At 36.1% G+C, this 16,512-nt stretch overlaps 1 protein-coding gene across 1 annotated transcript in view; it reads left to right on the plus strand.

The window, feature by feature from the left end:
* LOC149418890 (glycerol kinase 5) overlaps positions 1 to 16,512 on the plus strand; it is an 89,243-nt gene that overhangs the window by 66,475 nt on the left and 6,256 nt on the right. Inside the window, exons 3-9 of the mRNA XM_089639052.1 lie at positions 1,056 to 1,225; positions 6,084 to 6,173; positions 11,449 to 11,763; positions 13,930 to 14,161; positions 14,591 to 14,685; positions 15,842 to 16,005; positions 16,088 to 16,221. Coding sequence (XP_089495178.1) covers positions 1,056 to 1,225; positions 6,084 to 6,173; positions 11,449 to 11,763; positions 13,930 to 14,161; positions 14,591 to 14,685; positions 15,842 to 16,005; positions 16,088 to 16,221 — 1,200 coding nt within the window. The remainder of the gene's footprint in view (positions 1 to 1,055; positions 1,226 to 6,083; positions 6,174 to 11,448; positions 11,764 to 13,929; positions 14,162 to 14,590; positions 14,686 to 15,841; positions 16,006 to 16,087; positions 16,222 to 16,512) is intronic.

A 16,512-nucleotide genomic window follows, 5' to 3' on the forward strand; every position in this document is an offset into this window, starting at 1 on the left:
CCAGCAACCAACCAGCTTTGTGTTTCGCGTCCAGACGTTTCTCGATGTGATAGTAACAACTGATTCATATTATACGATGTGAATATGCTTAAAATAAAGTAAAATAATGCTTATATATGGAATGTAATACGACAATTGGGTTTATTCTCTTTTTCACATCTATTTTTACAAGTTTTCATAGTACAAGTCAACATTTTGCCGTGTTATTTCGTAAAATGAACCGATGATGCCTCGACCATAGTTCGCACAAGAATGATGACGTCACGTTTTCAAATTTCACTTGAGGCCATACGCGAGCACAGCCGGCTCCAATGGAACCGGTATGGGGAGTGGGGATAATACGCTTTTAATCACTTAGGGCAGGTCTACTAATATTCATATGTCTATGTATGCATATAACAAGGACATTCACAGGCATAACACAAAAACGTGCAATGAAATTATATGTATATAACAAGGACATTCACAGGCATAACACAAGAACGTGCAATCAAATTATATGTATATAACAAGGACATTCACAGGCATAACACAAGAACGTGCAATGAAATTATATGTATATAACAAGGACATTCACAGGCATAACACAAGAACGTGCAATGAAATTAGGCTACCAAAAAAGGACAAAGCCAATACGCAGAATAGTTTACCCACTGCAATGCACCGCCCCGGGAACCCTTTATTGGATAAACAACACCCCGGCCGTAGGTCAGCTCAAGTGGTTTGCTACGCTAGGTGACTTAGCAGGGGTGCCCGGGTTCATGGGGTAAGGATTGTTTAGGACTTGTCGGCGGATGCACCTGTCTCTTCAAATCTCTTCAAATTATTGGTAATCCGGTTGAAAACGGGATTGCAGGCCATTAATTAATGAATTAACAGGTTTCCTGGTATCCCTTATTTACGCCCTTGCGGTAGATACACAGTCCTTCAGACAAATAGAGCCTACACAGAATCGACGAAGATGTGCACTGCCCACAAATTGCACCTGACTATTTTGATTGGTTGTTGAAATCTCATAGGTTTATTATATAATATTTTGTGTTGTTTGTCTGCAGATGCGAAGATATCGGCCAGCCAGGTGAGCTCGCTTGGCCTGTCCACTCAGCGCGGCACCTTCGTGACCTGGGACCGACGCTCCGGGGAATACTTCCACAACTTCATCACGTGGCGGGACATGCGCGCCGATAGCATCGTGCAGAAGTGGAATCACTCCGTTCTGAATCGGGTGAGATTTACTATTGAAAAACTTCATCTTTAGTCGTTGCATCATTGCGTTTGTCATTCTCATTCCAATTTCCCTGGGGAACAAGGCTCTTACACTCTAAGCGGAACATTTATAGCATCAAAAAGACAGAGTCAAGACTCTAAATATTGGGATTGTTCCCACCTTTCCATGGTGGAAGATACCTTGGTCAGAAAGGTAAGATTGTCCTGGAGAAAGAACGTTTTCACAAATAGAAATGTGTATTCAAAACAGTTTTCTTTAATCGTTAAAGAAGATTATACTAATAAATCTAATTGACATATAAAAAACGCGAATAAATCAACCAGTCTTACCTATTAATTAATCTTTAGTCGTCGCCTTATTGTGATTGTGATTCCCATTTCAATTTCCCGGTGAACAAGACTCCCATACTCTAAACAGATAGCTTCAAAAAGACAGAGTCAAAGTTTTGAAGACTGTGAACATCGGGCAGAAAAATATGCCGAAAGATTTTTGACTCACAAGATTAACAAAGCAATAATTTTTAGTTTTATTTGTTTTTAACACTCATATTGCATACATGCATGTATTTGTACACCCCACTTTCTTTATATATGATACTTTGACTTATTTACTATTTGGTCCTATTATCTTGCTAATTCATATTATTCTATACCTATAAATACACTGTCTCTGTTATTGATTTAATATGTTTTTATTTAACCCCTATGAAGGTTAAGGATGAAACGAAACCGTTTTTTTTTTTTTTTTATTTATTGTAAGTTTTTTTGATACATACAGTTACATATACAATTATACAAAATACAAGGAGTAACAAAAAAATCCCACAAAGGCGAAGCCTGTGCGTGGGCATTATAAGGTGAAAATTAAAACAGTGGTGGTTATATTATCTATGGTTTAAATGAAACAAGAGATAAGAATAAAGAAAAAAAATCATATAGTACATTTGGTTATTTTAATAAAAAAAGAGTTCAAAAGAAGTTAAACTTTTTTTTTTTAAATTTAGATGGTAACATATTATCATATATAGGTATCATATTCGTATAACTTATAGAAAAAATTCTCTCACTTCCAGATACTTTTTTACCCAGCTTTTGACATTTATTTTATACGAGTTTAGGTTTTGGCATATCTTGATGGAACTCGGCAAGGAATTAAACAATTTTGGGCCAATATAGTTAATGTGTCTTTGGGCTAGCCTAGTTTTGCAGTGAGGCACTGTGTACATGCATATGTTGTGTCTCTGGCTAGAACGATTTGGATTTTTACAGAAATTATAAGGACGAGTGTATACAAATTTAAGACATTGGACACAGTAGATCTGCCTTAGTTCCATAATGTCAGTTTCCTTAAACAATTTATCGGTGGGATATGTCTTGGTCTTCTGGTGCATTATCTTATGATAGACTTCTGAATAATTTCTAGAGGTTTCACATGGTTATTGAATGTTCCTCCCCAGGCGATTATTCCGTAGGAAATGGATGAAAGTACCAATGCATCATAAACGAGCCTCATAGTTCTTATGTTAACGATATTGCTCATGCGTTTGAATATGTAAATTAGGTGCCTCAGTTTATTGACAGTTTTTTCTATGTGATAAGTCCATTTGAGTTGACAGTTAATAGTTACACCTAAGTATTTGATATAATTTCCTAATTTTACATCTTCGCAGTTTGAGCATGTCTCAGGGTTACAATTAACATTATGGAACTTCAGGTTAAGATTATTTTTAGGGGATGCCTTTTGGGAATTATAGAAGGGAATAAAAACGGTTTTCTCATAATTTAGACTAAGAAGATTTCTATCTAGCCAATCTTTGACTATTGCAATGCATTTGTTGGATTTACTTATTGTATCTTCCCATGTTTTACCTTGTACTGTTATTGCAGTATCATCGGCAAAAGAGAGAATTTTACCTGGTATTACTATATTGCATAGGTCATTGATGTAGATTAGAAAGAGTAGTGGCCCTAAGACAGTTCCTTGTGGAACACCATGTTTTACTAAGTCGTAAGCGCTTAAGGTTGATCCTATTTTTGTGGATTGTTGGCGATTTAATATGTAGATTTTTAATAGCATGAGACTTTTGTTTTTGATACCAACGTTAGAGATTTTCTTTAATAGAATTTTATGGTTGACCGTGTCAAACGCTTTCTTTAGGTCTAGGAAAATCGTTAGAGTCTTAGTGTTTGAGTCTAGGTTAGAGTATATGTTTTTGGTTAAACTAAAGATAGCGTCGTTGGTGGAAAGGTTTGTTCTAAAGCCATATTGATTAGCTGAGAGGATTGAATTAGATTCTAGAAAATTCATAATTTGTTGTTTTAAACACTTTTCGAATATCTTGGATAGTTGCGAAGTTAGAGTGATAGGTCTATAGTTATCTGTTTTGCATTGGGATCCGGATTTATGTATTGGAATGATGTGGGAGAGTTTAAAATTGTCGGGGTATATGCTATGTCTGATGCAACTGTTAAAGATGTGATGTAATGGGATGATTATGTGTTTTTTAATTGATTTGATTGTGGTATTGCTTAAGTTATCCGGGCCATTTGCAGACTTCTCTTTAAGGTTATCAATTTGTTTTAAGATTTCAGATTTTTTTATTTCTCTGAATGTAGAAAGCTCAGAGGTAGTGTTTTTAGTCTCTGAAAGGCCGGGAAGAGTTTGATTTGAGTGAATACTAAGATTGGGATTATTATCCATAAGGGTTGAGGCGATGTTTGTAAAGAAGTGATTGAAATTGTTAGCAATGCTCTCGGCGTCTTCGATGGTTTCGTTATTGTCAGTAATGATTTTTTGAGGAATTTTGTGGACCTTTTGATTTCTATTTGTAATTTCATTAATGACTTTCCATGTTTTTTTTGAATCGGTGTGCGCATTGTGTAGTTGTGAAGAGTAGTATTGTTGTTTTTGTTTTTTTATGATTGTGTTTAAGAAGTTTCTAAATATAATATATTCATTACGTTTGGAATGGTTCTGTTCTACATTGTTAGATGTGCAATGTTTTTCGTGATTTTTATGGATTTTGAAAAGTTTGTTACTGTGTTCTATTGAGATTATAAGTCCGCGCGTAATCCATGGTTTTATGTGTTTATGCTTACTTTTAGGTGGTGATATTGGTTCATGACTTTTTAGAATATATTCTTGTATTATTTCATAGAAATTATTCAGAGCTAAATTTGGGTTATCGTTGAGACGATATTTTTGTTATTTTTAGACGGCGATCCACGATTCTTCGGTCAGTAAGTTGTCCAGAGTTGAATAGTTGATTTTGGTAATTATTTTGTTAAGATTATTTGGTTCAGCATGGATGGGCATATTTGGAAAATAGTGGCCGTAGAAAGTGGGGTAGTGGTCAGTTATGTCAATTTTAAGTGTAGCGGATTTATGAAGATAATTTTTATTTGATTTTAGAAAAATATGATCTAGACATGTATCGTTAGGGTAATTAGGTCTGGTGGTGTTGTTTATGTAGGAAAGATATCCTGTAGAATACAGAACATTTAGATATTCATTCGAGATCGGGTTTAGTAAAGCGTTTTGTATATTTATATTGAGGTCACCCATAAAAAAGGCAAAATCAAATTGGTTTGTGCTATTTTTGTTAATAAAAGATTTAATTTCTTGTCTAAACAGATTTGTAGATAGAGAGGGAGAGCGATATGCGGTCAAAATAGAGTATTTTTTTCCCTTTGCAGTGAAGGTTGCATGGACAGCGTTTGAATATTTGAAGTTTGGGTTGTCTATTTTTATGTTGGATATGGAATGCATGTTGTAAAATATGGTAATGCCATCATGAGAGGTATGTCTAGCCGGAATTGATAAGGAAATATAGTTCGGTAAGTAAAACGGAACACATTGGCGCATTTGTGTTTCAGTGAGTGCTATAAAATCAACTTGGAAGGATAACGTGTTTAAAAGGATACATAGTTCATCAAAATGTTTTCTTATACTTCTGATGTTCATGTTAAGTATGTTGAATGATGTATCGTTGAATAATGTGTTTACATCCTCAAAGTTGTCACATTCATAAGTTTCAGGAATGCTGTTTTCTTCTGAAGGGGCCATTTTTGAGTCCGATTTATTGGTTATTAATCCGGTTTTGGGTCCGAATTTCATATATTCCGGTTTCATATATTAAAAATATATGCCATACAGTGGTATTAAAATATTTTTTTTTTATATAATTATGTATGTATGGCTACAAAGTGTTTCCTACAGTGAAAAATACATTAGTTGACTTTCGCTAAGAGATCATCTCAAAAACACTGCAAATTACCCAATAAAAAATATTTACCGGCTGACATTCAACATAAAACTTCGTTGAATACGCACAGGGCCGGCCCTGATTCAAACGGCCTGGCGCGAGTAAAATTTTGGCGCTCCTTGTCAAAACCCACTGTAATCAATAATATTTGGATGATTTGTGTTTTTGTGAAGCGCCGTTTTTATAAAAAATAATCTCGTGTGATAGGACTGTTACGTGTTAACAGCACCTTGGCAATTCGGCGCTCGGAGCGAACTGCTCCGATTGCGCCTGCATTCGGCCGGCCCCGAACAATACTTGCAAAAGTCTCATGTGCAACTGATTGTATTTTTTTAAACATAACCTACACCTTTTTACTGTTATTTGGTAATATATGTGGTCTGTAGCTAAACATTGTGACATATTGTGGTAAGGATACTGCTTCAACATGTTTGCAAACAATGAAAATTTAATGTGGTAACTATTCTCCCGCAGTCTTCCAAAGTGTTAAAATATTTTTGAAATTGTACAAAACGATAATCATTTTTATTTTTATTTTATTATTCCAGCATCTACGGAACATTAACATTATTAAAATGTTTTTATTTTCAGACCGTCTCCGCAGCTGCCTACGTCCTGTACACCTTTTCAAGAAGCAAAAGATTCCTTGCAGCCAGCGTTATCAAATTTTCTAATAACCAAGTTAGTAACCAGTATTATTTTATTTAATTATTGAAGACAGTATTAGCGACTCTTTAACAAAATTTGAAACATAAAAATCAGAAAAAGATACGGTCGCATCTAAGACTTGTACCCAGGATCCTTGCCTTGCAGCGGCGCGCTCTGCCAACTGAGCTAATGGGACCCTATCTCCTTCGGTCATATTTAACTGTATCATACTACGAATAAGAACCATCATTATCTTCATTTTTTTACCTTTACGTATGATCACAATATTCAACTCGAACTAAATGCAATCTAAACAGTGTCTTGGATAAATATATACTATTTTATTTTTAATGTGCGACATCTATTGACTTGTTCTGCAAGTCTAGGATAAATATTTATTTTTGCAATAACTTAATCAGTAGAACCTCAAAATTGTAATATTTAATTATTGAAGACAGTATTAGGGACTTGAAACCAGAGCGCCAGGGCAATGTAATACAGTAGTGAATGGTAGAAAAATTCGGGGACGCCTGAGGAAGACTTAACTCGAATTTCTGCATTAGAATGAAATATAGAGTCGAATTATAATCGATATAATGTAGTTTTTTTAACAATAACAATGTGTATATTACATGAAGTTAATGGTAGAAAAGACACAAAACAAATAATTATTTTTGGTAAAATGAGACGTCAGTGATTAACGAAGAAGCAGGTGTAAGTAGAATGTATGACTTTGAAGTGAATGGTTAAAGAGGTCGAGGACGCTCGAGGAAGACATCACACGATTAGTTTTATTATACATATTATAAGCTATCCTTATTGTAATCGTTTTTTTATTCCGGTTTAATCTGTCGGAAACTACTCCATTGTAGTATTGTAAATGCTTTTAGCTATGTGAAATAGTTTCGTAATATTATTTTTAGAATTAAGAATTTCATTAGATACGGATTTATTCTACGGTTTTTCCGTAAAAAGATTTGAAGTGATTTTTTTTTTCACACTGCAGTACCTACATATTTGTACAAGGTGACCTCAAACTCTACAAGAGTGGAACTGATGAATTTCATAACATTTAATATGTGGTCGATTTTCTGAGATAATTTTTTTGATTTGGCTTTTCCTTTTCGAGTAAATCTAGTCCGAAGTTGGCATTTTTTAGGTCAAATTTGAAAAAAAATCGGTCCTTAGGGGATTAGGGGATTAATAACAGCTGTTTGGTGGATTTTCAAATGCGTCCCAAGTTGAGTCCCAATTGAGCCAGTGTGACTATGGCATCCCCAATTAGGGTATAACAATGAGGTTGAAGATAGTGGGGAGGGGAATGAGATGGAAAAGAGGAAGGTTGGGAAGTACCTGGCTATTCAGATCTGGTCAACAAACACAGAAAATGTACTATATATTATTTTGCACAAATAGCACAAATCAATCAAACAAAATTTACCTGTGCACTCCGGGATTTGAACCCGCGACCTCCGGCTTCCCAGTCGAGAGCTTTGCTCCTCGACCACTTAGGCCGTCATGCTCATATTGCAAAAAAAGCATTTTTGGTTTTCTTTGTAATGTAGATTCACCAGATTCCCGCTTGTAATAGGAATTTCTGGATATTGTTGTTGTTATACGCCCATAGGGGCTTTTACATAGATTATAAATAAGTTTTACATAAGTTATCGAGTTAGAATTTATACTAAGAGTTATAAAAGTGAAGAATTTTAAAAAAATATACAAGTAGTTTTTGAAGAATATGGCGTAAAGAAACATTTTAAACAACATAATATTTAACAATAACAAAGAACAAAATATAATATAAAACATTACAATAACATATCTAATCGTTAAATCTATTACAATAATTTGTATGATTCCACAAAGTGTTGGTTTAATTTGAATTTAAGATTATAAAGGGAATCATGGAATATATCTATAATACCACCAAACTTGTTGCCCAAATCATGCATCCTATTGGTAAGTGAGTTTGACTGATAGTTGGTTTTATATGTGTCGCAAAAGAATGTTGTATTTTGTCTAGTATTTCTTGTCGGTACATAGAGTTTAATAGCAGCAACGATGGCAGGGCTGTCAATAAGGTTGTTCATGACTCTGTATAATAAAATTAGGTCTGAAATGGTTCTTCTGTCAGACAGCGTAATTAAATTAAGTCCATTCATCAAATTTACATAATTAATGTTTTCTATTGGAATTTTAAGCTTGAAATTTAAGTACCTAAGAAATTTGTGTTGAACCCGTTCTAATTTGTTAGAGTGTACTTTATAGAAAGGAGACCAAATAGGTGAATTATATTCCACTTGGCTTCTAACTAGTGAAATGTAGAGTGTTTTCATGCAATCCAATGACTTAAAATCAGTTAGGGTTCTACAAAGGAAGCCAAGAATCTTTAAAGCCTTATTAGTTATATCATCTATATGCGCTGTGAATGTTAAGTTTGATTCGAATATAACTCCCAAGTCACGAATTTGTGATACTGGTGTTAATTTAACATTATTTAAATTATATTCATGTAAGATATGAGAATGAGTTCTGGAAAATCGTATTACTTGACATTTCTCAATGTTCAAAAATAACATATTTTGTTCGCACCATTTAAAAAATTTATCTAAATTAGCTTGTAAAATTAGGCAATCATATATATTTCGTATTCTTTTAAACAATTTTAGATCATCTGCAAAAAGTAGGACTTGTACATCTTTAAATATGTTTACAATGTCATTAATGAATATTAAGAATAATATTGGGCCAAGGTGGGACCCTTGCGGGACACCACTTGTGGCCTCGAATACATAGGATTCTATAAAATTAATCCTGACACAAAGAACTCTATTACTGAGGTAACTAATAATCCATGTCAATAAACTACCTTTGATGCCTAACAGTCGGAGTTTGGATATAAGAATATGATGTCGAACCTTATCAAATGCTTTACTGAAATCGGTGTATATAGAATCCACTTGTTGTTTCAGACTGAGCGATTCAGATATGTAATTATTGTAGATAGTTAAATTACTTAAGGTAGATCGACCTCTGATAAAGCCATGTTGGTTAGGAACAATAATATTGTTGATAGGTTTTACAATGGTATCTAATACTAATGACTCGAAAAGTTTGGGTAAAGCAGACATAATACAAATAGGTCTGTAGTTAGATATATCGCTTTTGTCGCCTTTTTTATGAATGGGCGTTAAATAACTCTTTTTCCACAGAGCCGGAAAACAGCCAGACGCTAAGGATTTGTTAAAAAGTTTATGTAAGGGATATATCAAACTATCAATGCAAGTTATTAAAAATATGGGAGGAATACCATCCGGTCCAGCAGATTTATTACTATCTAGTGCTTTTATGCTTCTTTCTATGGAATCTAATTTTATGAAACATTGACTTAGGTTTAATGACTCTTCCACTGACGTACTGGAGACTGCTTTGATGGGAATATCTTTGTCGTAGACACTTTTAAATGAGTCAGCAAAAAGATTAACTATACCCTCAATACTGTCGGCACATTTTTCTTTAAAGAACATGCTATTAGGATATCCACAGTTGTCTTTTCGTTGAGATTTAGTAAAATTCCAGAATTTTTTCACATTGTGATGATGTACCTCATTTTCAATTACGTTAACATAGTCACTATAGCACTTTATTGATAATTCTTTACATTGTTTTCGTAGTTTAGTAAATGCTATATAATCGTTAGAATTTCTGGTATGTTTATATTTTCTGTGGATACATTTTTTTTTATTAATTAAATTAGTTAGTTCCCTTGTAAACCATTTCGGATAATTAGATGATGTAAAGCTAACCTTGGGAACAAATTGTTCTATAGAGGTATTTAAAATCGAGTAAAAGTATTCTAATTGATCATTTATATTATTTTCCTCATCTAAAAAGGACCAATCTGTTTGGGCAAGGTACTCCGTAATATGATGGTATTCAGCTTTGGAAAAGTTATACGATGGGACACTTGTTTTTTTTGAAGATGTTAAAGGCCTATTTGTTATGATAATGTCCAACGGTGGGTGGTGTTGATCTAATGGTAATAATAATTCGTCGGATAGCTCAACCACTATTTTCGAATCACTTGAAAACACTAAATCCAACATTCGATTGTTAAAGTTGAAAATCTTGTTTGATTGAGTTAGTCCCAAAAATAAAGACATATCACGAATTTCACTACATTTAGCACACTGTAAATCGGCTTGGTTTGTAGCAGGTCCGTTGTCATCTTGGCTGGTCCAGTTAGGAAGGTTATAATCACCAGCAATAATGAATTTTGCTTTAGGATATTTGAATTTGAGTACTTCTATGTCCTCATTGTGATTTTTATACGTTTGCAAATCCGATGCAGGTGGGATATAGACACAGCCAATAATAATTTTTCCATTAGGTATATTGAGCAATACAAAAATTTGTTCAACACTTTTGTGTTTTACCGGTAATTTAGTAGATGATATATTCTTGGATACGCACAGCATCACACCTCCTCCGTTAGACTTTTTGCTCGTAATAGAATTTCGATCAGAACGATATGTGGTATATTGATGTAGGCCTAATTCTGACGAGCTGATATCAGCGTTTAACCATGTTTCAGTTAAAAACAGAATATCGTGTGAGAAGATTGGGGAGTTAGTTTTAAGTTGGTGCAATTTTGTACGCATTCCCCGTACATTTTGATAATATCCTGTAAGTCTAGAAAATCTGTTCTGTTTGTTTTTTAGTTTTTTGCTTGGGTTTTGATGATTTTGGGATTGTTTTTTCATGTATTGTTTTTCAATTCCCGTACCTATCCATATTCCAAACCCGTGTGGCGCTGGTGAACACTCGGACCTCGGGTTGCTTCCTATTCAGTCCTAGCAACCTGCTCCAATTAGCCAGCATAAGATCTTGCCTGGGTATCTAGACTATCTAGCACGGTCTATCGATAAAGCGATTGATAGTGTTAATAACTTGTCATAGTTATTAAGCACGACTGCGGATTGCTATGTACAAACAACAGTTCACAGGTCAAATAAATTATGAACCCTGTCATTGTGAACTGTTGATATACGTTAGCGATCTGCAGTCATGCTCGGGAAGAATCAAGGGTGACGAGTTACCGACATTATCGATAAAAGTGCCAGATAACCTATTCTTATGAAGCATAGATTTTTCTTTAATAACCACATCCAATGCTTCCCTAATAAAATTAAGCTATCTTTAATCACTTGTTTAATAATCTGTGTGAGTAAAAATCGTGATGTTACTGCATTATGTTATTATGACAGACCTTTGTTGAACATGCACATTTCATTTTATGTTCCAGATAACACCGCGGTTAGCCTGGGCCATCAAAAACATCCCCAAGTTGAAGAGCGCCGTCAGTAGTGGAACGGCCGTGTTTGGTACCATCGACACCTGGCTGCTGCACAAACTGACAGGTGGACAGCTCTATGTCACGGACTTCTCCAATGCCTCCGCCACTGGAATGTTTGACCCGTTTACGCAGAAGTGGTCAGCGTGGGGCCTGCGCTTCATTGGTGTGCCCATCGAAATCCTACCCATGGTGGTGGACTCAGCCGGAGACTTTACCCATGTTGAAGAGTCGCTCCTTGGTGCTAAGATACCCATCACATGTTGTGTATGTACCTCTTTATTAGCTATGATTGTATAAACTTTGCTGCATGTTCGACCCCTTCACGAAGAAATGATCTGCACGAGGTGGTGGACTCGGTCAGAGACTTCATGCTCATGGAAGTGTCATTGCTACACGCTAAGATAACCATCATGTTGTGTGTGTACCTCTATAATTCAATTCAATTTATTAATTTTGAAAACATTTAAAAATTGTTCATTTTAATGCGTTTTTAAATATTTTTTTAATGATAAACTAATGTTTATAAGACAAGGTTTTATGCATAGCGTAAAGGATAACAAATAATTATAAGCAATAATTAGTTGCCTGAAATATCAATACAAATTGAAAATATCTCCCGATATCTCCCAGGTACGGGTTCAATTCCCGTTGGCGGCATTTATTTTTACTCGGGAGATATTTTCAAAGTGGGTATATCAACTATACTAGTAATAACGGAGCCTGCCTTTTAAAGGCAGCTTCATTATGTTAAAAGTGTTGATGCCCGAATTGATTCTGTTCAATAGCGAGATTGCTCTACCCACCGGCATGACATTGGCAAAGTAGTCCTGCAGGCTGAGAGACTCTATGCTATCAGAGATAACTATCGGGAACATAAAATCGAATGCTCTCCATGATAACTGAATTTTCAAACCATCCACAAATCAGTCTGAAGAAATGTGTACATCCCTTCTGACCCGTAGATGGTTTATTTCGAGCATACCCAAAAGAAAGTCGGTAAGATAGAGCCATGGGTAGTAGCCATACTCCCTCATGTAGAGAAATCTCAGGAAAATCTTCTGAACTCTCTCCAACATGATAGAAGTCTGTCGTTCCACTCATTTTACGTACTCAAATCATATTCCAAGCTCAGCCAAATGGACACGATTCATTGGACTCGTTCCTTCGATTCCTTTCGGTCTGCCGGACTCGACCGAATCCGTTGGAATCAAACTCATTGTGTCGTTCCACCAGACTCATTGAATCAGCTGAAACGAAACTCATTGTGTCGTTCCACCAGACTCATTGAATCAGCTGAAACGAAACTCATTGTGTCGTTCCACCAGACTCATTGAATCAGCTGAAACGAAACTCATTGTGTCGTTCCACCAGACTCATTGAATCAGCTGAAACGAAACTCATTGTGTCGTTCCACCAGACTCATTGAATCAGCTGAAACGAAACTCATTGTGTCGTTCCACCAGACTCATTGAATCAGCTGAAACGAAACTCATTGTGTCGTTCCACCAGACTCATTGAATCAGCTGAAACGAAACTCATTGTGTCGTTCCACCAGACTCATTGAATCAGCTGAAACGAAACTCATTGTGTCGTTCCACCAGACTCATTGAATCAGCTGAAACGAAACTCATTGTGTCGTTCCACCAGACTCATTGAATCAGCTGAAATGAAACTCATTGTGTTCGTTCAGCTGGACTCACCGAACAGCTATTTGTTAATGTTAAATTTGACCATGACCCCTAGCTAAAATATTAATAACTGCTTTAATTTTGTATTTGAAAAATGATCTTCATAATGCTAGGAATAATACCTAAGTAACGCTGGCGCGAACTTGCTGGAAATTTGCCCCATGTAGACCAAAAAAAGGTAAAAAGCAATTATTCAAGCTGTCTTTTGATACACACAATATAAATACACTTTATTTTTGAAAAATGTTTTCGTCAACCGATATGTTTGGTTCCGGCGAGGTGTCTCAGATCCACCTACAGTTTGGAATGAGTGAGAGTGAATCCAGCCGGATGGTTATATATTCCATGATTATAGGTTCCATTATATTTTGCGAACCCGGACCGATTCAAAAGTCTTCGGAATCATAGTCGTTGGATTCGTTCAACACACTTCTACAATATGAGAAAATACCTGAAGTTGACTCCAAATTACCGACCCACTTTCAAGTCCACTCCTTATGAAGGAATTGAATCAAACTATGAGAACCGAATTATCTCTAAAAATCCTTGCAGTGCGTAGAACAAAGTCCAGCTAATGCTTTATTCCAGAAGGTATTCAGGGGCAGTGCAATGCCATACATTCCATAATTCACACGGTAAAAACAAAATATAATAATTACTTCATGTAGTTGCCCCTTCAGGCAGAATTATATTTTATGAGAAGTTTGCTTCTCGCAACTAATTATCTTCGTTTATATTCCAGATGGCAGACCAATCGGCGTCCATGTTCGGTGCCTGCTGCTTCAACCCAGGCGACGTGAAGCTCACCATGGGCACCGGTAGCTTCATCAACATCAACACGGGCCCGAAGCCCCATGCCAGTGTGCTGGGCCTCTACCCACTGGTGGCCTGGAAGTACGGGGGGGAGACGGTGTTCATGGTGGAGGGGAACAACAATGACACGGGGACCCTTATTTTATGGGCACTTTCCGCAGGTTTGTATTCACTTCATCAAACAGGAAGAATAGAAACAATAGGCTGCAATTTACACTGTTAATTGTAAGAAAAAGCGATTGAAGACGATTTGTGGTTAGACATATTATTTATTTTACTTCGCTTTTACTTTACTTTTACCCTTGAGGGTTTTATTAGTGTGGAGCATTCATTGTAAGAAACCTATAGTTCTATCGGTGGCATAGTTGCAAGAAAGTGGTTTAATTTCACCAAGGCTGACATTTAATCTTTCCTGGCTCTCAGCTCTCAAAAAATTCTGTCACAAATCAAACCAATCATTTTTGTAACAATAGAACCAAACCTTCTATTTCCAGTATGTGCCTTATAAGGCACTTTATCTTGGTCATCTGTTATTTAATTTCTGTACTGTCTTAAATTGTTAGTTTATCTTTATCTTTTTTCTCTTCCAGGATTAATAGAGCACGCCAAGGAAACGGCAGACTTGGCAAATAGTGTGGAAGACACTGATGGAGTATTTTTCATACCGGCTTTTACTGGATTAGGGGTAATTATTATCCTACTCCATATTTTATGTTTGATCAGCTTCTGCATCGTGCCCTAATGTTACTGATATCAGTGATTCCCAACCCTTTATAATTCATTAGTCATTTAATTTCTACTAGAGTCGGGTTGATCGATCATTTTACACGACACGGGTCACTTCCGAACCACTAGCTATATGATCAGGTCGAGAGCACCGGTTCTTTGATTGCGTAAGGTACAGAAAAGAGATCGATGCGTGCGTTGCCCACCACCGGCCGTAAGTCGAAAGTACGCAACGTACCTGAGACCCGAGTACCCGTCACCCGATCTTTGATTGTGTACTTTCATTTGAAGTAGGTAAATGATAGCCTATTTTAGATTTCAGATATCTACTATCTCTATTTGTCTGTTGCGAGAGCGACAATCAGGATGCCCGGTCTAAAAAATTCAGACATATATGGTCAATCGCCACATGCTCCCACTACGGGACACAGGTGCTGATGGTCAAATCTTTTTTACAAAAGAATCCCAATCGCTCATTGATTGTTCGTGGGGATTTCAACGAGTGGGCAGTTCATGATCGACCCAGGACTAATTTATACAAACAACTTCTACACAATTTCTTATGAGTTGCATGCTATGTACTTAAATTATTATTCTTTCTTTCAAGTCTTACTTTATTTTCTCGACATTAGCCCAGTTCATTTGATAATGTTCACTAAGGTTGTCTGCCATCTGAAGACGTTTCCTGGTTCCATAACAGGACTTCCCAGGTATCTTGGCTTGTTAGCAACAATAACAAAATTGTGGTTAAAACATGTGAAATATCGCACAAGGGTTCCAACTACTCTCAACCGTCTGGAGCCAGTGAGACTATAACATTTCAATGAATGTTTCAATTTTGAATGTAGGTCTTACACCAGGGTGATACAAAGAGTATCTATCATCCACTCTGGAACGTGCCAAATAAATTTTGAAGTAACACAAATGAACAAATAAAATTTATTTGCGAATGCCGGGATTTGAACCCACGACCTACCGATTGCTAGTCGAGAGCCTCAAATGTGTAATATGTTTATTTTTTATCTGTTTAGGAGCAAGCTACCGTGTACAATGTACATAACTACTTTTTACTAAATTTTTAATCACTAACCATTTAATTTTAATTGTTACTCTAGCCTCCAATCAATGACCAAACCGCTGCGGCAGGTTTTATCGGGATGAAAATGACTTCAACCCGAGAGCACTTGGTTCGCTCAATTCTGGAAGCTATTTCTTTTGGAGCCGTTCAACTCTACAAGTGTACCACAATCGAAACTTCCTACAAACTTCATACCATAAGGTACATTTTTATTCAATATGCGTCTCTTTTTAGGCCATTGTCCGGGGGAATTAAAGTAATGTAACAAAAATTTATTTTCTAGACTTGACGGCGGAGTGGCGCAGAATAATTTTATTAGTCAACTAATCAGCGACATGACGGGGCTGAGGCTAGAGCGGCCGATCTCCTCAGAAATATCAGTCCTCGGGTGTGCCTTTTTATCTGGACTCGCTGCCGGTAAGAAACAATTCAATTTACATTACATCTTGAGACTGATGCTGCCATCTGTGAAATTATAACAAAACATAAATAAAATTTTAGTTACGAAAATGATATGCATTGGATGTATGGCTCCCGTAACCAGCAAAGGTCATAGGCCCATTGTGCTATCCCCCATTATTTATCTTATTCCTTGGACACTGGGCCAGTCCCTTTAATAAAGCTCACCAGGGCTGTCGTTGGGTGTGGCTATACCTCATGAACTATCAATAAAGTCCAATGTCTATACAAATTTGACTAAATTCATCA

This window comes from Hesperophylax consimilis, chromosome 13 (genome assembly GCF_061612785.1).
Source record: "Hesperophylax consimilis isolate HC1 chromosome 13, BYU_Hcon_1.0, whole genome shotgun sequence".
Taxonomy (NCBI): domain Eukaryota; kingdom Metazoa; phylum Arthropoda; class Insecta; order Trichoptera; family Limnephilidae; genus Hesperophylax; species Hesperophylax consimilis.